The sequence below is a fragment of the Schistocerca piceifrons genome, chromosome 2, assembly GCF_021461385.2.
Source record: "Schistocerca piceifrons isolate TAMUIC-IGC-003096 chromosome 2, iqSchPice1.1, whole genome shotgun sequence".
Taxonomy (NCBI): Eukaryota; Metazoa; Arthropoda; class Insecta; order Orthoptera; family Acrididae; genus Schistocerca; species Schistocerca piceifrons.
The window spans coordinates 239,232,817-239,257,320 of NC_060139.1; the positions used below are offsets into that span (position 1 = coordinate 239,232,817).

The 24,504-nt window shown below is 40.1% G+C and overlaps 1 protein-coding gene across 1 annotated transcript in view; it reads right to left on the minus strand.

Moving 5' to 3' along the window:
- The window catches only part of LOC124777877 (ubiquitin carboxyl-terminal hydrolase 7), a 224,165-nt gene that overhangs the window by 154,961 nt on the left and 44,700 nt on the right, over positions 1-24,504 (minus strand). Inside the window, exons 7-9 of the mRNA XM_047253417.1 lie at positions 18,031-18,216; positions 17,874-17,954; positions 17,705-17,795 (exon numbers count right to left, since the gene is read on the minus strand). Coding sequence (XP_047109373.1) covers positions 17,705-17,795; positions 17,874-17,954; positions 18,031-18,216 — 358 coding nt within the window. The remainder of the gene's footprint in view (positions 1-17,704; positions 17,796-17,873; positions 17,955-18,030; positions 18,217-24,504) is intronic.

Sequence of the window (24,504 nt, forward strand, 5' to 3'; positions counted from 1 at the left end):
CGGTAATTTTCACATCTGTCAACACCTGCTTTCTTTGGGGTTGTAATTATTATATTCTTCTTGAAGTCTGAGGGTATTTCGCCTGTCTCGTACATCTTGCTCACCAGATGGTAGAGTTTTCTCAGGACTGGCTCTCCCAAGGCTGTCATTAGTTCTAATGGAATGTTGTCTACCCCCCGGGGCCTTGTTTCGACTCGGGTCTTTCAGTGCTGTGTCAAACTCTTCACGCAGTATCATATCTCCAATTTCATCTTCATCTACCGTATTTACTCGAATCTAAGCAGCACTCGAATCTAAGCCGCACCTGAAAAATGAGACTGTAAATCAAGGAAAAAAATTTTTCCCGAATCTAAGCCGCACCTGAAATTTGAGACTCGAAATTCAAGGGGAGAGGAAAGTTTTAGGCCGCACCTCCAAATTGAAACAAAGTTGGTCCATTGTAATATGAGACACAATTTAGGTTGAATGAATGATGATAGACAGCTACAGTAGTTTGGTTCGAGTCGTCAGGTTAGCAGTTAAGGTTTACCAGGTAGCCATTGCTATGCGTCAGGCGCTCCGTCCGTATTTATATGGGTACCTGTGTTGCCCAGCAGCCTCGCTCAGCGGCTAAGTCCCGTTCAAGGTCAACCGCCTTGCGCGGCATAGTCAGGCCTACCAACACAGCCATGCTATAACACCGACCCACCTCCCCAGGAGTCAGAACTCCCGCACCCATCAGATCATTAAAAATCATTTATATATAATAAATTAATTTATAAATAATCAATATTTTAGTTAAAGGATGCTTTGCAACTGTAAGTTGAACAATCAAATAGATGATAATATAAAACTATAAACAATTAAGAATAAACAAGTTTATATAAGAATGAGATCATGAAAAGAAAACCAGAGAGCATCCCAGAGTGCCCCAGAGAACTAAAACACCAAGAAGAATCGCTTCTCGGCTTTTGACAAGATCAATGTGTAGTATTTTGTTGTAAATAATAAACTGTAATCTTCCTAATATTTTTGTGTGTGTAGATTTTAAGCCCAATTTCTGGCATCACTTGTGGTCACTGAATTGCCCATTTAGCTATTTGTAATATGTATCTGGTCAATCCAATGAGGGGGTGATGTGACAAAGTGAGCTGGGATAATTTTAATTCCCCTCTTGTTTTGCCATCTGCCTCCTTAAATTCGTTTTTCACTTTTAACAATTTACCATTAACATACCTGACTATAATCTGAATTTTCATGAAAGAGAAAGATTGGCCCTCAGTTTTAAAGAATATAACACCAGCTCTAATTTTCTGCCTAGTTTTATTTATGTAATTTATTTCCTAATTTATTTTGACTATTCCTAGTTAGTATCTTTTGTTATAGAGTGAAATCAGTAATTGTTTCATAACTTAAATTCTATTGTTCACATATAATCCAATATAAATTCTATAATAATTGTTAACATTTGGAAGACGAAATGCTGGTAATCTTAAAGTATCTATTTGGCTCTATTCAAAAACATGTTAGCAAAGCCAGCCCTCAAGTAATTCCAAAGTAATTAACAGTTTTGTCAAAAGTGTAATTATGTATGTAAATTTCATTATTTAAACAAATAATTCAATCTAACTTTTGTAGTAGAAGAAACTGTTAAAAAGAACCAATTTTTCAATGTACTCAGTTAATCGAATTAGTTAAGTTTCAATTGTAATTTCTGTAAATTAAACTTCGAACAATGTGTAGTTTCAGCGCCTATTATTGTGATCATATATAAGGGCCCGATTTTTGGTCACAAGACAGTCAGTCCACTGCCGAGTTTCAGATGAGAAACCTGTGTTGATTAGAACAACAAGGCTTCAAATTAACTGTGGAAGAAGTGTTAAACAGTGTCAGTGTCAGTGTCAGTGTCAGTGTCAGTGTCTGCTCCATACGTACCTGATTACTCTTCAAGAACTGTGAACTTTGTGGTTAGGTTTTACTGCTCATAGACGTTCAACAGGAAACTATTGTAGTAGTATGTGGATGTTCGCTGCAAACTATTAATGAGGCTTATCGAAAGTTAAACAATACTGCACTGGCCATATAAATGTGTCTATGAGGGGGGGATTGCGAGAAGTGGAAGTAGAAGACAGTGAAACGCAACTGTGCATCTGACGGCTACATTATTTACAGTAGTCAGTGTCTACATTACAATCCCATATTACAGCCAGTACGTTGACACCGAGGACCGACAAATGAAGAAATAAAAGCAGGTAGAACCGCTACAGGGAGACCAAGAGATGGATGCACTAAGCAGATTCAGAAGGATGTAGGTGTCAGTAGGTACTTGGTGACTAAGAAGCTTGCACTAGATTGAGTAGCATGGAGAGCTGCGTCAAACCTGTCTCTGGACTGAAGACCACCACCACCACCACCACCACCACCACCACCACCACCACCACCAGGTTGTCAAATTGCAAGGTGTTTTTAGTAATTTTCCAACAGTCATGAATTCACATTTTCCATTGCAATTAACTGAACACTCACTTAAAACATACTTTATACAAGTGGAATGATAGGGCCACACCACAAACAGATATGATCTGTTTCACAGAAAGACAAAGAGCAATTGAGACCAAACACATTCTTGCATGCCAGTTATTCTCAACAATGAAGTTCAGCAATTGCTGCTTTGTTTTCATGCCTATGAAGGTTCCAAACAAGCTACTGCTGCCTAAGAACACTTTTTTCTCACTGTGAGCAGGTGAATGGCTGAACACACAAATCATATACATTACAGTCTCTAAAAAAATTACTGAATTAGTCAATGAAAGGAAATAGATTTTCACATTTAAAGTTAACTTGCATACCTAGAATGAGTTATACTTAAATATGCTAATTTGATACTCTTGCATCTGAGGCAGTGGGACAGCGAGTGGATGAACTTACTTAAAATGACCCTTTTACTTCACGGAAAAAGTATTTTGATTTCAGATGTGTGTGCCGATTAGCATAAGACCATTAAAATTTCTATTTTACTGGGAAGCTTACATTCTAGGGGATTATTTAATACCAAAATCAGGTTCCCAGCAGGTTGGAGAAATGCGATATAAGAATTTTTCCACAGCCCTGCAATTTTTGCTTCATAAACACCTGAGTTATGGGCATTTATGTAGTTAAGTACCATTTTGCATTGACATTCTTGCACAGCCCACTTATCAGAATATCATTACATTTAAAATTCATTATAAAATAAAGTTGTAGTCTGAGACCAAAAATATTTTGCAGAATTTCCTATGTTACAAGTATAAGTAAATGTGCAAAGTTTTGTGAAAATCTGAGATAGAGGGTTACAAATCCTTGAATTACTGCATGTTTTGATGTGCAATGACCCAATTCATAAGAAATACAAATGTTTTCATTGGGGGTATGACACCTAATGATTCAAAGTACCATGGACCCACCAGCTTATCAAAAGTCAATGACAATTTTGAAAAAGTGAAAGAAATAATTACTGACAATCACTGATTCATAGTTCGAAGAGGTTGCTAGTGATGTTATAAACATCTGACTCATACTAAACAAATTATTCAGATATTTTGGGCAATAAGGGTAATACCCTGCCCCCATGAACAATGGACCTTGCCGTTGGTGGGGAGGCTTGCGTGCCTCAACGATACAGATAGCCGTACCGTAGGTGCAACCACAACGGAGGGGTATCTGTTGAGAGGCTAGACAAACGTGTGGTTCCTGAAGATGGGCAGCACCCTTTTCAGTAGTTGCAGGGGCAACAGTCTGGATGATTGACTGATCTGGCCTTGTAACATTAACCAAAACAGCCTTGCTGTTGTGGTACTGCGAATGGCTGAAAGCAAGGGGAAACTACAGCCGTAATTTTTCACGAGGGCATGCAACTTTACTGTACGGTTAAATGATGATGGCGTCCTCTTGGGTAAAATATTTCGGAGGTAAAATGGTCCCCCATTCAGATCTCCAGGCGGGGACTACTCAAGAGGATGTCGTTATCAGGAGAAAGAAAACTGGCATTCTATGGATCGGAGTGTGGAATGTCAGATCCCTTAATCGGGCAGGTAGGTTAGAAAATTTAAAAAAGGAAATGGATAGGTTAAAATTAGATATAGTGGGAATTAGTGAAGTTCGGTGGCAGGAGGAACAAGACTTCTGGTCAGGTGAATACAGGGTTATAAATACAAAATCAAATAGGGGTAATGCAGGAGTAGGTTTAATAATGAATAAAAAAAATAGGAGTGCGGGTTAGCTACTACAAACAGCATAGTGAACGCATTATTGTGGCCAAGATAGACACGAAGCCCACGCCTACTACAGTAGTACAAGTTTATATGCCAACTAGCTCTGCAGATGACGAAGAAATTGAAGAAATGTGTGATGAGATAAAAGAAATTATTCAGGTAGTGAAGGGAGACGAAAATTTAATAGTCATGAGTGACTGGAATTCAAGAGTAGGAAAAGAGAGAGAATGAAACATAGTAGGTGAATATGGATTGGGGCTAAGAAATGAAAGAGGAAGCCAACTGTTAGAATTTTGCTCAGAGCATAACTTAATCATAGCTAACACTTGGTTCAAGAATCATAAAAGAAGGTTGTATACATGGAAGAATCCTGGAGATACTAGAAGGTATCAGATAGATTATATAATGGTAAGACAGAGATTTAGGAACCAGGTTTTAAATTGTAAGACATTTACAGGGGCAGATGTGGACTCTGACCACAATCTATTGGTTATGAACTGTAGATTAAAACTGAAGAAATTGCAAAAAGGTGGGAATTTAAGGAGATGGGACCTGGATAAACTGAAAGAACCAGAGGTTGTACAGAGTTTCAGGGAGAGCATAAGGAAACAATTGACACGAATGGGGGAAATAAATACAGTAGAAGAAGAATGGGCAGCTCTGAGGGATGAAGTAGTGAAGGCGGCAGAGGATCAAGTAGGTAAAAAGACGAGGGCTAGTAGAAATCCTTGGGTAACAGAAGAAATATTGAATTTAATTGATGACAGGAGAAAATATAAAAATGCAGTAAATGAAGCAGGCAAAAAGGAATACAAACATCTCAAAAATGAGATCGACAGGAAGTGCAAAATGGCTAAGCAGGCCTACAGCCTACAGGAAAATTAAAGAGACCTTTGGAGAAAAGAGAGCCACTTGTATGAATATCAAGAGCTCAGATGGAAACCCAGTTCTAAGCAAGGGAAAGCAGAAAGGCGGAAGGAGTATATAGAGGGTCTATACAAGGGCGATGTTCTTGAGGACAATATTATGGAAATGGAAGAGGAAGTAGATGAAGATGAAATGGGAGATACGATACTGCGTGAAGAGTTTGACACAGCACTGAAAGACCTGAGTCGAAGCAAGGCCCCTGGAGTAGACAACACTCCATCAGAACTACTGATGGCCTTGGGAGAGCCAGTCCTGACAAAACTCTACAATCTGGTGAGCAAGATGTACGAGACAGGCGAAATACCCTCAGACTTTAGAAAGAAAATATAGTAATTACAATCCCAAAGAAAACAGGTGTTGACAGATGTGAAAATTACCGAACTATCAGTTTAATAAGTCACAGCTGCATAATACTAACGCAAATTATTTACAGACGAATGGAAAAACTGATAGAAGCCAACCTCGGGGAAGATCAGTTTGGATTCCGCAGACATGTTGGAACACGTGAGGCAATACTGACCCTACGACTTACCTTAGAAGCTAGATTAAGGAAAGGCAAACCTATGTTTCTAGCATTTGTAGACTTAGAGAAAGCTTTTGACAATGTTGACTGGAATACTCTCTTTCAAATTCTAAAGGCGGCAGGGGTAAAATACAGGGAGCGAAAGGCTATTTACAATTTGTACAGAAACCAGATGGCAGTTATAAGAGTCGAGGGGCATGAAAGGGAAGCAATGGTTGGGAAGGGAGTGAGACAGGGTTGTAGCCTCTCCCCGATGTTATTCAATCTGTATATTGAGCAAGCAGTAAAGGAAACAAAAGAAAAATTTGGAGTGGGTATTAAAATCCAGGGAGAAGAAATAAAAACTTTGAGGTTCGCCGATGACATTGTAATTCTGTCAGAGACAGCAAAGGACTTGGAAGAGCAGTTGAATGGAATGGACAGTGTCTTGAAAGGAGGATATAAGATGAACATCAACAAAAGCAATACAAGGATAATGGAATGTAGTCAAATTAAGTCAGGTGATGCTGAGGGAATTAGATTAGGAAATGAGACACTTAAAGTAGTAGAGGAGTTTTGCTATTTGGGGAGCAAAATAACTGATGATGGTCGAAGTAGAGAGGATATAAAATGTAGACTGGCAATGGCAAGGAAAGCGTTTCTGAAGAAGAGAAATTTGTTAACATCGAGTATAGATTTAAGTGTCAGGAAGTCGTTTCTGAAAGTATTTGTATGGAGTGTAGCCATGTATGGAAGTGAAACATGGACAATAAATAGTTTGGACAAGAAGAGAATAGAAGCTTTTGAAATGTGGTGCTACAGAAGAATGTAGAAGATTAGGTGGGTAGATCACGGAACTAATGAGGAGGTATTGAATAGGATTGGGGAGAAGAGAAGTTTGTGGCACAACTTGACTAGAAGAAGGGATCGGTTGGTAGGACATGTCCTGAGCCATCAAGGGATCATAAATTTAGCATTGGAGGGCAGCGTGGAGGGTAAAAATTGTAGAGGGAGACCAAGAGATGAATACACTAAGCAGATTCAGAAGGATGTAGGTTGTAGTAGGTACTGGGAGATGAAGGAGCTTGCACAGGATAGATTGACATGGAGAGCTGCATCAAACCAGTCTCAGAACTGAAGACCACAACAACAAGGGTAATACATTGTACAAAAGGCAGTGTCAAATAAACACTGATCAGTATTTGCTAATGCAATATGTGGCAATTCAGCACTACTTAAATGAGTCGTAATGTATGATTAAAGGCTGCCGTACATCCACACAGCAAGAATTTCTGCGTGGTATTTTATATGGGCAAGACTATCAACTCCTCTCCAGGAGAACTACCTTAAAAGTAGTACTGCTCACGTGAATGGAGAGATTTGTATGTTCTTACGACACAAAGGGGCTATGCCGGCAGAAGCATAGCTACTGGCAGCTTCTCCAGAGCCAGACAGATCTTTGTCAGTTAACCAGATTAAGTGTGTCTCACAATACCTTATCTTCCCACTCTCTGGCCATTGTGATTCCACATTTTTAAGAAAATGTGCAGATGGGTCTCTACAGTTGCAGAAAAAGCAATTCATCTAGTGGAAGGTTACTTCAAAATCAAGAACACTGGTCTTCCAGGTTGGGGGTTGGCAATGGGTTACCACCTCATCACAAAAAACTTGATAATTACAAAAAAAAACTTGTTAATTGTGAACAAACTACAAGGAAGCCCTAGAATTTGGTAATACAAAATAAATGAAAAGGCGGCAGAACACACACACAAGAGAAAGTTATAATCAGGAAAGCCTTCGAAGCCACTGGTTGCTTTTACAGGCAGAAAGGTTGAAGGGGGAAGGAAGAGAGGTGAAGGACAAGGACTGGAGAGGTCTGGGAAAAGGGGTAGATTTTGGGAAAGTCAATCACAACCATGGGTCCACGGGTCAGGGGAGACTTACTGTACAGGATGAGGGGGGAAGACTGAGTGTTCGGGACTGCATCGGACGATATTTGAAAACCTGAGAACTTAAAGGTGGAAGACAGGATAAAATGCAGACTGCAGACAGAGATAACTGCCAAAACATCTCACACAAGTTAATAAAAGTGAAAAGCTAAGTGCACTGAGCATAACAGAGGTGGGGGGGTGGGGGGGGGGGGGGCAGTGAAAAATAGATGAGACGGGAAAGACAATGAAAGATGTGAGGAGTGAAGCAAAGAGTAGTTACAGTGAAGAAATGCCAAGACAGAAGAAATTAACGTAAATTAAGGCCAGGTGGGTGGCGAGAAGCAAGCACACGTTGTAGCACTAGTTCCCACCTGCGGAGTTCTGAGAAACTGATGTCTGGGGAAATAATCCAGATGGTGTTGTGGTGAAACAGGCACTGAGGTCATGACGCATGTTGTAGAGCATGCTCTGCAATAGGATATTGCATATTGCCGGTATACACCCTTTGATTATGCCCATTCATCCTAATTGATAATTTGGTGGTAGTCATGCCGATGCAAAAGGCCGAACAGTATTTACATAACTGGAATATGACATGTCATTTCGCAGGTGGCTCTCCCTTTGGCAGTATATGTTCTTCCAGTTACAGGGCTGTTACATGTGGTGGTAGGAGGGTGCGTAGGACAAGTCTTGCAGCAGGAACAGTCACAGGAATACGAGCCATAGAATAGGGAGATATTGCAGAGATTGTGAGGGCAACAAAAAGCTGTTGTAAGTCTGGTGGGCAAAAATCTCAGACAGAATGGATCTCATTTCAGGACAATATTTTAGGAAGTCAAAGTAGCTGATTAATACATTCCAGACCGGGATACTACTGAGTGACCTGTGGTGTGCTGCGCAGTTGCTTTTGGAGGGATCAGCAGTACCAAGCTCGTGTGTTTGTGTGTGTGTTTTTGATGAAGGCCTTTCTGGTTGAAAGCTTATTTGTGACAGTCTTTTTGTCGTGCCTATCTGCAACTCTTCAGTCCCCCACCCCTACCCTATTACCCCTCCCCACCACGGCCTCCTCCTTACCCTCACCCAGTCACCACTCTCATCATGCACTGGTGCTGCTGCTCACATTGTATTTGTGACTGTTTTTATTGTGCCTATCTGCGACTCGGCATCTCTGCTATATGGTGAGCAGCAACTTTCCTTTCCATAGGATTGTTACATTCCATCCTGGATTTCCCATTGTTTAATTTTACTGCTGAAAGACCTTTATGAACAACAACCATAATGTGTACTGTGTTAAGGCTAATGTATACACAAATGGACAACACTTTTGGTAGCTCTTGTATGGTTTGTGAAGAAAGATAAGAAGTGGTTCAACAATTGCTAAGTGGGATGCTTTAGAAAGCTCTGGATGAGACCAAATTAGTTCGTTGCACACTGGTTTCAACTTAATTTATGAGAAGAGCAACAGGTGAAATAAAAAAAAAGGTTAAATTCAAACATATTTGATACTTTCATTACAAAGTTACTGGAAGTGGGATGTCTGCTTGAAGTTACGTACATGAAACTGTAGCAGATCTAAAGAGGCAAAACTGTTTGACACAGGTACTGTCAGCGTAATTATTTGCAGCTATATTCAGTTTCTCTAAGTTCATAACAGACTTCATTTTCTCAGAGTCTGTTTTCTCTTCCTGGTTCTATATTGGCTAAACTATTGTAACAGCATTTGTTGCTCAAAATAGAGAATGAAGCAATAAACTGAAGTAATGCAATGCACACTTCATCCACAAACAACAGAAACAGCTTTATGAAATGGAGTGAGTTTTTGATAGGTCCTTACAAACAACTTCCGTGTTTCTTATTGATTTTCTGGTTATCATTTCTTAATTTTCACATAAACTTCTTGAACACACACAATTATTCAGGTTTAGTTACCACAAGATCTTTGTCAACTTCATAACTGCAATAAATGTCAAAGCAGCTGCCTACTAGCATGGTAAGGGATCTCTTCACTGGTACATTTTATTCTGTAGTTCGTTTTTCGAACACATCTCAATATTCACAATGAAAATGCATACTGTCTAGCACTATACCCTATGAGGCATTAATTACACTGGTAAGATTATATTCCCAACCATAATGACAGCCATTTTGGATACACAGTAAGAAACAGTTCAACCGTAACTTCAGTTAACAGAACAAAAGACCTTGAGAAGCACCCAGAAAAAATAGTCTGACATCAGAACAGCAAGGCAAAATAATGTCAAAGTCAGTGAAGGACTGATCCAACAAATGTCACATAATTGATTTAATTATACAATATTACATATCAGTTGGTTTTAGTGAGCACCATGCACTGAAAACAGAAGGTACTACTAACGATTTCACCAATAACTTTGGTTGGTTGGGGTTAAGGGATTAAACTGCAAAGTTATCAGTCTCTCGGTCAAGAGAGTTAATCTGGAGACAGTGACATCAGTTAGAAATTTGATTGAATTATGGAAATATGTTGGAGTGGTAAAATTGAGGCCTGGGAAGCAATATTTATCCCAAAACTAAGAAATAATTTAAAGAGAAGTAAAATTACATGAGTGAAGCCTGTTTGTGAGTCAGAACAGATGTCTCCCATGGTTCATCTGTGCCGAGAGAAAACCAACTGGCATCTGAGCCCCCCCTCCCCCCACCAACACAATTAAGTGCAATGACAATCACAGAGTAAAGAATGCCATCTGGCTCTGTTACTATTAAGAGTGAAGGCTAAAAATGTAATGGATATCAGTTGAACCAACAATAATAAAATAAGGTGGGAGAAATAATCAGGTCAGTAGGTGGAAGGGGCACGGAAAGTACCCCTGAGGCTCTGCATGTAACGGGGGCTGTCCCCCACACAGTCATCTCATTTCTGATTCCTAATAGCCAAAATGTCAAAAAGGGGAACAGCACTCACCACCCGTCAGACAGCTATCCTTAAAATTAAACACTGTGTGCTGCAGAAAGACCAAGGCAGCTAATAAAGAGATAGGTTTGAGGGTTCCCCAGAGCCAGCATGCATGAGGGTTCCCCAGAGCCAGCATGCAAAGGGAGATGCCCCAACCCCAACCACCCAGCCCACCACCCTGATATCTGTGAATACAAACCACTGTCATACAGAAAACCGTCCATGAGTCACCTGCCAAAATTAGAAGCAAAGGATCAAGATGACACGGTTAGCACAGAGAGCCAGAAGGACGGTGCACTTCATCAGTCTGTACTGCTGTCATCACACAGGCCGTGGCATTCAATGCGCAATACGCTCACTTCATCTCCACCATGCTGCTGATCACACAGGAATAATCCAACATGTGCATACAGTACATGTTCCTCAATTTGGTGTACATGATCGCAGCATACCCCACTGGCAATATGCAGCCACAGGTGATGCGCAGGAACTACACAGTACACACGAGTTCTCAGAATAGACAAGTGTAAACTAGCTGTGATAGTTTTAAGCCATCCAGCAACTGAATCAATATGTACAGAAAAACCAACCACACAAACAGAAGGCAGGAATGGGCCGCGCTGCACTGAATGTGCTGGTTAATGCAATTTGCCTATGTTTCTTGCTGGCTCGCAACTGCACCACTCTCAAAGCACCAGTTCTCATTTGTATGTGGGTTGCAAATCAAACAGTTTGTTTACACTTCTCTTTACAGTCCTTCATGTCTTTCTATGACAGATCCCACCATCTTGGAATCCCTACTATTCCATCAAACACTGCTTCTGTTCATCTGTTGACTGATCGGGTAACATTGATAGAAAGCTCTTCCAGAGAAAGACAAAGATGTACACACAGATTTTTCAGCTTCAGGAACAAATTGAAGTCTGGTGGACTTAAGTCTGGGCTGTAGAGAGGATGCAGCACCACTTTCATCCACATTCACACAGCTTTTGAACTACAACATTGCTGATATGCAGGCAAGCACTGCCATGAAGAATGAGAGGCCCCAGCCTCGAGCAACTGAGGTTTGGTATTGTGCACTTATCTGTGCAAGTTTTGCATGAAGTTATGACTATACACTGCTGTGACACTTGTTCCTTATGGGTCTATCTGCCAATGATTCCTTGCTCATCATTTGCTTGAGCTCCGATTGAGCACGTTGAAAGTTTTTTGGATGTGGACAATCTGAAACTCTCCACTCATTGGACTGTGATTTCAACTCCAGTTCGAAGTCTCTAATCCACAGTTTACCAATAGTGACGTTTCAACATAAGAATCCTTGACCCTCACAGTTGAATCTTTGTTTGAGCAAAGTTGCAATGACCAGGGGTTTCAGCTTCTCTTCCACAGTCAAACAGTGTGGGGCCCATCACACTGAAATTTCTCTCTTCTTTAAGTCATTTGCCAGAGTGTGGAATATTGACAGTGGATGAATTTGCATGGCTTCACAGAGTCCCTCACAAGTCGCACTGCGATCTTCTTCCAAAGTGTCTGCCACATGTTTCACACTTTGTTCATCTGTTACGTTTTTGGCCTTCCAGGTATTTCATTATCACCTATGCTCAATATGACCACCACGAAAATGATTAATCCAACATGAAACTGAATGAAGGTCCTCTGTAAACTCACCAGAAACTTCACTTAACACACAGCGGATTTCTGTCAGGTTTTAGCCTCATCATAATTTTCATTGTTGTTGCATCAAACAATCCAAAGTAGTATCAACCTGTGCACTATTTACGAGATGTCCCTCATACATTCATAACAGGCAAGTTATAATAAGAACACTTCTTTAACAACCAATGTAACATTTCCTGTCATTTTATTACAACCAATCATGCCAAAAATAAAGCATTTTCGAGAGATTCTCAATGTGCCAGTGCTTTTAAATGGTATATATTCATAGGATGTAAGTTTTAATATAAAACACACCAAATGTGAGCTTCACCTGAAATCCAAAACGGCATTTCCCAACTTTGTACGGATTAGAGGGAAGGCCTGCATGTGATGTAGGTGGTGTTATTCCATCTCACTGCTTCACATTCTCAATAATGTTCAAAACACCTGGCATGCTTAATATTGCTCTGCACATTTAGGAAGACTACAAAGAGTGCTTTTTCCATGCTATGACATCAAAAACTCTGCACACTCAATGTTGGCGGTCGAATGCAAGGTCCATGTGAAGATGGCTTTAAGGCTCCACAACAACGTGGCACTGACTTGTCACATAAAATAAAAACGAGTTAATCTAATATGACTGATATGACGGTGACATAGGTGAATGAATCCCTTCCTCGAGGAATGGAAGTGGAGATGCCATGCAGCAGTTGTCCCCTTGATAGTGCAGAGTGTATTAGAAGAGGTAGGAGCCCACCAGATTATGTTCCATCTCTGAGTGAAGAGAGATCTTAAATTTACTCACAAATCTGCACCTGCAGTCATCAAAGCAAACACTGGGTGAGTAATCGCTTCTCAAGCCAAACGTTCAGCCAGTTCGGGCCCTGGAAATCCCACATGACTTGGGAAAGACAACTGAGCAGTCAGTGCAACTATTGTCAGAGATAAGATCAAGAATAGCACATATCACAAGATGGTAACAGTAACATTAATCAAGAGCCTGGAGAATGCTCACCGAGTCACCACAAATTAAAATGCTGTCGAGGGAGGTCTGTTTAATAAAATGTGGCACACTCTTAATGGGAGACTACACAGTCCCGGCAACAAACTAACTGGCAGAGGGTGTAAAAGCATATTGCTTCCTATCCACAATTTCAGAGCAGTCTGTACACGATGGTAGCACTTTGATACCCCTGAAGATCTGAAAGCAGGAGATACAGAAAGGTCATTGGAGCACAGACTTCCTAATTGGTGGTCTTGGTACTAATCAGAAGGTGTGTACAGGAAAACATAAGGAGCACATTATAAGGATGTTATGCGAAGGTTCCGTCAGAGGGCCTTAAGGTGCATTCCAACTGGTAATCCCACAAGATGGCCTGTATTAGATAGTTGATGCCCTTGCATGCAAAAAGAATTTGATCAATTTGATGATTAGGAAATTGTCAGATTGTGATTGTATGTGTGAGCAAGACTTGGTACTGTTTAAGAATTAAGATCCCACTAAAGCAAGGAGACTAACTATAGGACTAGTTGGAAAGGCACCAAAGGCCAGCCTTACTTTGTAATGATGAATTGGGTCCAACAATTTAAAAGCTGGAAGTGCCACTGGCAAGGGAAACTCCCCCTCAGATTTAGTGGTAAGATGGCCCAGTGAATAGCCTGTCAAAAACAGGACACAGACCAAAAGTGAAAACATGAAGGACGTGTACTGAACTGTGGAAAACCAGCAAAATAAAAACAGTGGATGGTCCAAGATTAACACATGCAACATTGAGCTAAATGTAAGAGCCATGATTAAATGGTCACAGTGTTGGACTGTAAAGCGGGCGAGCCATGCTCTAAACTCCCTCCTATCATTTATTTTTAGTTCCTTCTTTTTTTTCCCTTTTTTTTTCACAACATTATGAACTGTCCAAATGGTCACTGAAACGTTTGTTCTCTTTCTGTAGTCTTGGTGTTTGTCATACTGTACATCGATTATGGAATACGAGTCATGTGGCATGAATACATTACCATTGCAAGTACATGTAATGAACAGTGAGAGCAGGCAAGATACCACACAGATGTCTCACAGAAATTAAAAAACAACAAATAAACAGGTGTGAACTATGTTGCTACAAATGAATTCAATAGTCAAAAATGTTACAAACATATGTTTTGATGAAGCACAGAGAAACTGTGTAATCATGAACCTGTTGCATTCAGTTGTTGCAGCTTATACGAGGTTGAGTCAAATGAAAACCTTAAATTTTTAAAAAAAATTATTTATTGTGCAGAAGTGGCACAAAGCTGTATCACTTTTCAACATAATCTCCCCCACGCTCAATGCAAGTCCTCCAGTGCATACAAAGTGCATAAATTCCTTTAGAAAAAAATTCTTATGGTAGTCCGCGCAACCACTCATGCACCATGTGGCATATCTCTTCATCAGAACGGAACTTCTTTCCTCCCATTGCGGCTTTGAGTGGTCCAAACATATGGAAATCACTTGCGGCAAGGTCTGGTGAGTATGGCGGATGAGGAAGACACTAAAAATGCAGTCTATGATTGTTGCACCTGTTGTACAGGCAGTGTGGGGCCTTGCATTGTCATCTTGCAAAAGGACACCTGCTGACAGCAATCCATGTCGCTTTGATTTGATTGCAGGCCGCAATGACTTTTTAGAAGATCTGTGTATGATGCACTGGTGACAGTGGTCCCTCTAGGCATGTAATGCTCCAAAATGACGCCTTTTTCGTCCCAAAAGAGTGTCAGCATAACATTTGCCGCTGATGGTTCTGTTCGAAACTTCTTTGGTTTTGGTGATGAGGAATGGCGCCATTCCTTGCTCGCTCTCCATTTCCGGTTGGTGGAAGTGAACCCAGGTTCCGTCCCCAGTAACAATTCTTGCAAGGAAGCCATCACTTTCTCGTTCAAAGTGCCAAAGAAGTTCTTCACAAGCATCAACACGTTCTCTCATTTTCGGAGTCACCTGCCGTGGCACCAATCTTGCAGACACTTTGTGAAACTGGAGCACACCATGCACAATGTGGTATGCTGACCCATGACTAATCTGTAAACATGCTGCAATGTCATTCAGTGTCACTCAGCAGTTTTCCTTCACTATGGCTTCAAGTGCTGCCATGTTCTGTGGAGTCACAACTTATTTTGCCTGACCTGGACGAGGAGCATCTTCCAATGAAGTCACACCATTTGCGAACTTCCTACTCCATTCATAGACTCGCTGCTATGACAAACATGCATCACTGTACTGAACCTTCATTCGTCGATGAATTTCAATAGGTTTCACACCTTTGCTACGCAAGAACCGTATCACAGAAATCTGTTTTTCCCTGGTGCAACTCACAAGTGGGGCGGCCATCTTTATACTGATACTGCGACGGCATGTGTGCATCTGCAATATGCTGCCACCTACAGGCCATTCTGCACGCTGTTTGTAGCACACTTACCAACTTACAGGATAACGGTGCGAAACTTTGATTTGTTATTACAAATTTAAGGTTTTCATTTGACTCACCCTCCTATGACAAACTATTATGTTTTCATCATTTCCTTGGAAGTGATCACATTCACATGAACACCTAAATCGCGTAAGGATGCAGCTCTCTGTCACTCACCAGGCAATAAAATTGGGTGCATCAATATGGGATTTCTTTCATGACACACATACCGTCACTAACGTCGTGTATGACTCACCAGACGTGTTTTCCGGTGGAGGGTTCAGCTGACTTGTCATGTGGCATCAAACATTCATTCGAAAGCCACTTCCTGTACACTGCTGATAGCAAAGTTGTGCACAATCAACTTTCATTATAGGTCCCCTTCCTTATACCTCTCAGTTGCAAACGGTTGTTACATCACAACAAATTTGAATGCAGTAATAAAAGGAAACGAAAAATACTGGCAGGATGGAGCTTTAAACATGGCTCGCCCACTTAGCAGTGCAACACCATGTCCACTTAACGACAATACCATAGTCCTTCCACACTATGTTGCACTTTTTTTCCTTGCAGCATTCACTGTATCGAATTTGCTTTCTTTTTACAGTTCAGTACACCTTCTTCCTGTTATCATGCTTGATCTGTTTTCAGTTTTTGATGGTCTGTCCAGGTTTACAACCTGAGAGGGATGTGATGGGGAGTTTTCTTTGTGAGCCATAAACCTGACAACCATCCTCCTATTACGACAAGACCAAAGCACAGTAAACGTGGGAGGGTGAGTAGTGTGATATGCATCCCCAGAGGTTTAGGCAAGGAAGCAGACAGCAATAATGTATCGCAGACAGCAATAACGTATCACATACAGCTAGTCTTTAGAAGAGACATATGGGGCAGCTATGTCGGCTTTTTAGCAAAAAGCAGTCCCAAAAATCGTTACTGTGCAACACCGTACAAGCACTGTAACCCAGTTGTACTCCTGGGACAGAATGGACCACTTTATGATGACAAAAATGCCCAACTCAAGTTTTCATGGGAGAGAACTGGGAGCTATAGGAAACACGGGAGAGACTTGGACGCTATAAGAAACACTGCAATTGTACATCCTTTGAGTGACTCTTTGGGATTTGTGTTCTGCCAAGGCTATGGATTGGAAGCTATACTGCATGCAGAAATAGTTGCGTGACCAGTGGTCTGACAGTCACTAGCCCATGGATGGCAATGATAAGTCACCATGGAGCCCAATAAGATGCTGTTTTCATGGACCTGTGGGGAAATAAGGGATGTAACAACTAACCCAAATTGGTGAATACAAATTAGTAAGGAGCCTCAAATGCCAAAGTCTTGGAGGGTAAGTAAATGTGATGGCACCGTGACTGTAGGTAAAAATAAAAAACGAAAAATAAGGATGCAATGACATGTTGGTCTTTAGAAAAAGCATGCTGTATTGCTGTTTATAATCTGACGAGATGGTCAGTTGTTGACTGACCCTCCCATGTAGAATAATGACAGCAGAATAGACCCTGTGATTTGAGAAGCCAACATTATTTTCTACTTGAGGAAACACATTTAAGACACAGAATCCCTGTTCCTCATGTATAACCAAGCAAAATGAGATTGTCTGCCTTATAACTATGGATAAGGCAACACAGCACTGTGATGATGTGATGCATTACTGAAATCAGTTACAACACTGATTTGCATCACAGGCTTTCATGTATGGCGCCATGTATTGCAGCCAAATGAGCCCGATTGTCATCCACAGCAACAGGCACCAATAATCGGCAATGTGGAAGGTGCCCTCTCCTCTCTTCTCCTCTCCTCTCTCTCTCTGCTGCTATGCGTAAGATGGCCTCATCCCTTACATGATTCTGTACTGCTTGAAGCCGCCACCTTCTAACTTCTTGTGCACCATTTTTAACTTTTGACAAGGGTGGTCCTCAACTGAAGCTTACACTTCAGTTTTGATACTTCCATAGTTCATCATTCCTATGGCTTTGACACAGTTTACAGCACCATTACAAAGAGTGAGTGTATCCTAATGGAGGAGGGGGAATCTTGCTTAACCTTACTTTTATGTAGTTACTTACTATTTTTCTTCCCCTTGATGTTGAGTTGAATATCATAAAAGGTCTCTACTCTTGTAGATGTATAGTCAATGTTCTTGCATTTAATGAAAGACTGCAAAAGAGAAAGACAGTTTTAAGAACATGACTAGTACCAGAAGCAAAACAGTACAATAATAGTTGAAATACGAACCACCATCTTTCCTTCAAAGAGCTTTGGCACAGTTCCTTCAACACAGGTTCCCTTCATCTTACTTTCAAGTTTGTCCAACAGCTGGAAATAGCATAAAAATCAATACACAAAGATTAAACTAAACTATGCAAAAGCTTCTTTGTAGAACAGAACTTACCACACGTAGAAATTCTTGAACATCATGCTGCATGAAGGAGTCCAACGTCTCCCAGCCAAATGATTTTGTTAGTTTCTTTGTACCAACAGGTTTGTCTGAAAACTGCAACTCATGGAATACCCTCTGAAGTGCTAGTGCTACACTTTTGCTTGAATCATCACTCTCTGTTGGCATTTTGTAAACAGCCTGTGAAATGAATTAAATTTCTGTACAGTAAAACCATTTGCAAACAATTACTGAAAGATAAAAGTAAGAGACTGAAAGCTGTCTCTGTCATTAAGACTCAAATCCATAGGTGGTAGATTCTAAAAACAACTTTCTACCAGAGCAACTAAACAGTTCTCAAAACACAATAAAAAAGTAGTAATTTGTCAAACTTTGGCTTCAGGAAATGGTCATCACCAGAAGAAACTGTTTATTCCATTTTAGAGAGATCTTCCAGGGGTCAGTGGGAAGTATTTTCTTCCATCTAAACCACTCACAGTCAAAACCTATGCAAGAAAACAGTTCGACTGAGTGCTGAAAATTGCTGCCTTTTTCCCCAACAATAGTTAAAAAGTAGGGCATTTGATCAGGAAAGTAAAGCAATCTTCTTATCGCTACAGTTTTTATTTACAGTATTTATTTATTATTATTGTTTCTTTTCTCAGACATTATGACTGGTCAAAAATGGAATATGACGCAGACCTTGATCAAGCGTGACTTCCTTTTAACTGTACGATATATGTTACATTGCATTTAGGAACTTTCGGGTAATTGAACATGTATCAATAATTACAGATTTCTGTAGTTGTATATATAAGTTTGGATGTAGCTGTATTGCGTTGATGTACTGGTGGATATTGTGTGGTATGACTCCTGTAGTTGATAGTATATTTGGTATAATGTCAACTTTATCCTGATGCCACATGTCCTTGACTTCCTCAGCCAGTTGGATGTATTTTTCAATTTTTTCTCCTGTTTTCTTTTGTATATTTGTTGTATTGGGTATGGATGTTTCCATTAGTTGTCTTAATTTCTTCTTTTTATTGGTGAGTATGATGTCAGGTTTGTTATGTGGTGTTGTTTTATCTGTTATAATGGTTCTGTTCCTGTGGTGCATACTTGTATGCGGGAATGTGTTGTTTTATAAGTTTATTTTGTAAGGCAAGCTGTTGATGTATTATTTTTGCTACATTGTCATGTCTTCTGGGGTATTCTGTATTTGCTAGTATTGTACATCTGCTTGTGATGTGATCTACTGTTTCTATTTGTTGTTTGCAAAGTCTGCATTTATCTGTTGTGGTATTGGGATCTTTAATAATATGCTTGCAGTAATATCTGGTGTTTATGGTTTGATCCTGTATTGCAATCATGAATCCTTCCGTCTCACTGTATATATTGCTTTTTCTTAGCCATGTGTTGGATGCGTCTTGATCGATGTGTGGCTGTGTTAGATGATATGGGTGCTTGCCATGTAGTGTTTTCTTTTTCCAATTTACTTTCTTCGTATCTGTTGATGTTATGTGATCTAAAGGGTTGTAGAAGTGGTTATGAAATTGCAGTGGTGTAGCCGATGTATTTATATGAGTGATTGCTTTGTGTATTTTGCTAGTTTCTGCTCGTTCTAGAAAGAATTTTCTTAAATTCTCTACCTGTCCATAATGTAGGTTATTTATGTCGATAAATCCCCTTCCTCCTTCCTTTCTGCTTAATGTGAATCTTTCTGTTGCTGAATGTATGTGATGTATTCTATATTTGTGGCATTGTGATCGTGTAAGTTATTGAGTGCTTCTAGGTCTGTGTTGCTCCATTTCACTACTCCAAATGAGTAGGTCGTAAGTACTTAAAATATTTTTTTTTATATTTTTAAATTTTTATCAAATTTATTTTGATCATTATTTTAATTCAGTTAACTAGTTAAATGTAGCTTTTTATTTCTAATTCTTTGTGACATCATTCTAATCATCATATCAACTTCATTTGCTCTCATATTTCTTCCCATCATTTTTTTTCCACTTTTAAACTTTCGTTCATGTGATTTCAATTGATTCTGTGTGTTAATTTAAATTTAATTTCTTTTGTTTTATCACCAAGTGTTTTCGTCCATGTTCCTGCAGTCACTATTTCTATTCCTTATTTTCCTTTGTGTTTTACGTATAGTCCCTTCTTTCATTTAAATCTCCATCAGCATTATTTTGTCCATAGTTCAATATGAGTTTAGGCTATGTTTTAAATATGTGTACAACCGTTAGCAGAAAACGCCATCTAGTAAAGAAAACTAGATTTCACACTACTGTACAGTCAATATAAATAGAGTATTTTGTATTTTGTTTTTTAACCAACAGACCAGCATTTTCTATTATTTAAATATTATAACAAATAAATAATCCACATTAAAAAAGTATGAGAACAAATGGAGAAATTCATATGGTGATTAAAATGTGACAAAGAAACAGAAATTTAAAAAATTTCATTTAAATCAATTAATCGAATAAAAATAATCATCAAAGTCCGTGTTATGAAAAAGAGAGAATGCTAGTGACCCTACAATGGAGACACAGTCACAGATAGGCACACGAAAAAGACTGTCAAACCAGTATAACCTTTCAGCCAAAAAGATGTCAATCAGAATTAATTACATACACAAACACAAAGACCCAAAGAAAGACAGACAGAGAGAGAGAGAGAGAGAGAGAGAGAGAGAGAGTCAGTTTAGTTAATAGAGTAGGGTGTATACGCGGACAAGAAAAAAAAAATTCCCCATATCATTCCCAGATTTCCCAGTTAAAAATACACTTTTCCAGGATGAAAAAAAAAAAAAAACACTGTAGCCCAGATGAAAGTACGTTTTTCCCATGTTAAGTGACACTTTCCTTTGGAACTGTAGAACTTGTCAGTCTTTTGGTAAGGGATTTCCTGATCAGCTTACAGCTTCCCAGCACTTACGGGAATAAAACTACGTAGAAAACAACATTTTTGGAAAGATCTTTAATGTGCTGCAACATGTACCATGCATATTTTTGCATCACTAAAGTATAACTATGAATTCTACCAAATAAATCATCGTAGCTTTGAAGCAGTAAAATCGAGATTGTGATGTGCTTAAATAAAGCATCATAGCTTCTGAAACACTATAATCGAGATGGTGATGTTCGTTAAGCAGCTAATCATAACTCACATCACATGATCTCACCAGCCAATGACAGCAGATATTCAGAGTACAGGACATGTGATGTAGCCAGCCAAGTAACATCACTGTTAAGCAGGGCAAAACGCAAATAGGAAAAGTTAATGCTTTACATCATTGTACAACGCACAGTATAGCGATAAGAAAAAATAAGCTTTCACATATAATTTTGGTTGCCAAAAATTTTTTGCTGTTTTTTCCGAGGGTGTTGTTAGGCAGGATCTTAAGAGCATACCTCAAACTGCAGAAGCTGAATATTTTTGACAATCACAATTATAAATATCCGGGATGTTATGCCGTGGTCGGTTGATGAATTCTGTGCCGATTCCCAACGTTTCGTCTCCGACTGCGCAAGACATCTTCAAGGGGGTCCGTAGCTCGATGGAAGGTCCAACACACCCACTGGCTCGCTACTGACTGCCGCTAAATTCCGTGTCCGCGCGCTCCCGCACCGCGGCGTGACGTTACGTGTTTTGAAAAAGTCAGTGCAATTGGCCGCTATCCATCACCGTCGATCGCCGTTGCCATCACCCAGTAGTGGACGGGTGGTACACATCATCTTTAACACCAGCATCCATATACCGTTTAATTTCACACCCTCCTCCTTTCGGTTGAAATTATTTGGGTGTTTAGCGATTTCGATTGCCTCCCTGTAGAGCCTTTCGTAATATCCGCTTGGGCCACTAGTACTTGCGTCTCCTCGAAATGAATATTGTGGTTCCCTGGCTGAAAAGCATGCTCCGCAACAGCTGGTCGTTCCGTTTCTCCTCTTCTACAATTTCCCTTGTGCTCTTCCAAACGTTTTGAAACAGTTCTTTTAGTAGTACCCACATAAACATCACCATAGCTGCACGGGATCCTATACTCTCCAGCTTTTTCCAATGGTTTGCGAGCGTTCTTGGCAGGCGTAAGGTATTATATTATCCTCCTGGTGGGCTTGTAAATTACGGTAATATTCCACTTCATCAAGATTTCCTATTCTTTCAGTTACATTTTTAACAAACGGCAGGAAAACCTTAGATTTTGCAGTAGCCTGTACGTCAGTATGATTTCTGCATGGCTGCCTCAACGCACATTTTATTTCGGCGGACGAATATCCGTTCTTCATTAGTGCATTGTGGAGATGTTCCATCTCAGTGTCGAGCAACTCAGGTTCACAAATATTTCTAGCTCTGTCCGCTAACGTCTTGATAACATCCCGCTCCTGTTGCGGGTGGTTGTTCGAATCCCAGTGCAAATAACGGTCCGTGTGCGTGGGTTTGCGGTATACTGAGTGCCCCAAACTACCATTTTCGTTTCTAAAAACAAGCACATCAAGGAAATGTAATTTGCCATCTACCTCCTCCTCCATTGTAAACTGAATTCTCGAGTTTATACTGTTCAGATTTTCGTGGTACTGGCTTAGTTCCTCCCTACCATGTCTCCATAGCACAAACGTGTCATCCACGTATCGGAACCATACATTTGGTTTTTTGCTGGCAGTACCTAAGGCCTGTTCTTCGAATTTCTCCATAAAGAAGTTTGCAATTACGGGACTTAGGGGGCTTCCCATAGCCACGCCATCCGTTTGCTCATAAAACTGCTCATTCCACTAAGTATGTGATCGTCAAACAACACTTAAACAGTTCTGAAATGTCTGTAGGTGGGCGAACCAATGGCACTTAGCCAAGTTTTTGACTACGCTGTTAAAACCACATGTGGGCCGTTCGGACTCTTTATATAAAGAATTCGACACATTTCATCAGCAGATTGAATTGCATAGTGGTTCAACCTGAGGACATACTGGTCAGCTTCGATGTGTTATCGTTGTTTACCATGGTTCCACTTAATGATGTATTGGAACAGCTGGATCGAATTTTTCCTGCCGACATTTCATAACTAAAACACCCAAATAATTTCAACCGAAAGGAGGAGGGCATGAAATTAAACGGTATATGGATGCCGGTGTTAAAGAAGATGTGTACCACCCGTCCACTACTGGGTGACGGCAACAGCGATCGACGGCGACGGATAGCGGCCAATTGCACTGACGTTTCCAAAACACGTGACGTCACGCCGCGGCGCGGGAGCACGCGGACACGGAATTTAGCGGCAGACAGTAGCGAGCCAGTGGTTGTGTTGGACCTTCCATCGAGTGACGGACCCCCTTGAAGATGTCTCCCGCAGTCAGAGACGAAACGTTGGGAATCTACACACAATTCATCAACCAACCAGGGCATAACAGCCCGGATAATTATAATGGACATGATATTTCCGGCTGTGGAAGTCTACATTTAGTATCACAATTATAAACTTCCCTGCTGTGCAACGAATATTTCATAGGTTACATGGCTGAATACATGTTCTGTCCACTTTTCCATATAAAGGCCACTTACGTGTGAAACTGTTCAAAAACTCACTTCACTACACCCCCCTCTCTTTTTTTAATGATAATTATACTTTTTTTGCCATCATTAGTGAATAATTTCCTATCTCTTGAAGCTTGTCTTTTTTAGCATGTGTTATCCTTTAAGATATATCAGACACGAACGTGCCAGTAAAATTTTGAACAGTGACTTAAATGGCTGATCTCAAATGCTCCGAGGAATCAGATATTCATCACACATTCTCAAATGCAACATCATTTATCTTGTGTAAAATGAGATTTATTTTGAAAATAATGCTTCTCAAACCAGCATTCGCAATATTCTTCCGTTACGTGTTGGAAACAAACAGTTGTGACATCACACTCATGGAAAGCAGCCTTTTGTTACAAAGTATTGCACAGTTTTCCTCCTGGAGCCTTTGTTACATTTTGCTGCCATCAGACGCTGGTGTGTGCACTGTGTTTTTCGTTGTAAATTGCACATTTTCTTTGCAACTAAATTTATTTTGGTGTTGTTCTCCCATTTACATTTTATTGTTGAGTATTACTCTGCAGTAGCAGGCTAATGTAAAATTTTTATTTTGAGTATCAGTCCCTGCCAGTCAAAGTTACAAAAATTCCCAGAATTCTAAATAATTCCTGGATATTTCCCGGATGAAGAAATGTCTGATGTGAATGCATGGGTAAACAATCATATCTGAGCAATTCCTGTGTGCGTGGGATGAAAGCTTGGGCATTAGAAATTCGAAAATCAATCTGTTTATTGACAATTATGTAGTACATCCCCAAGGTAAGTCATATCTAGGTAATACAAGTATAGCAATATTATGAAAAGGAAAGTTTCCATCCACCATATAGCGGAGATGCTGAGTCGCAGATAGGCGCAACAAAAAGACTGTCACAAATAAATAAAGCTTTTACAACTTTCCATTTCATAATA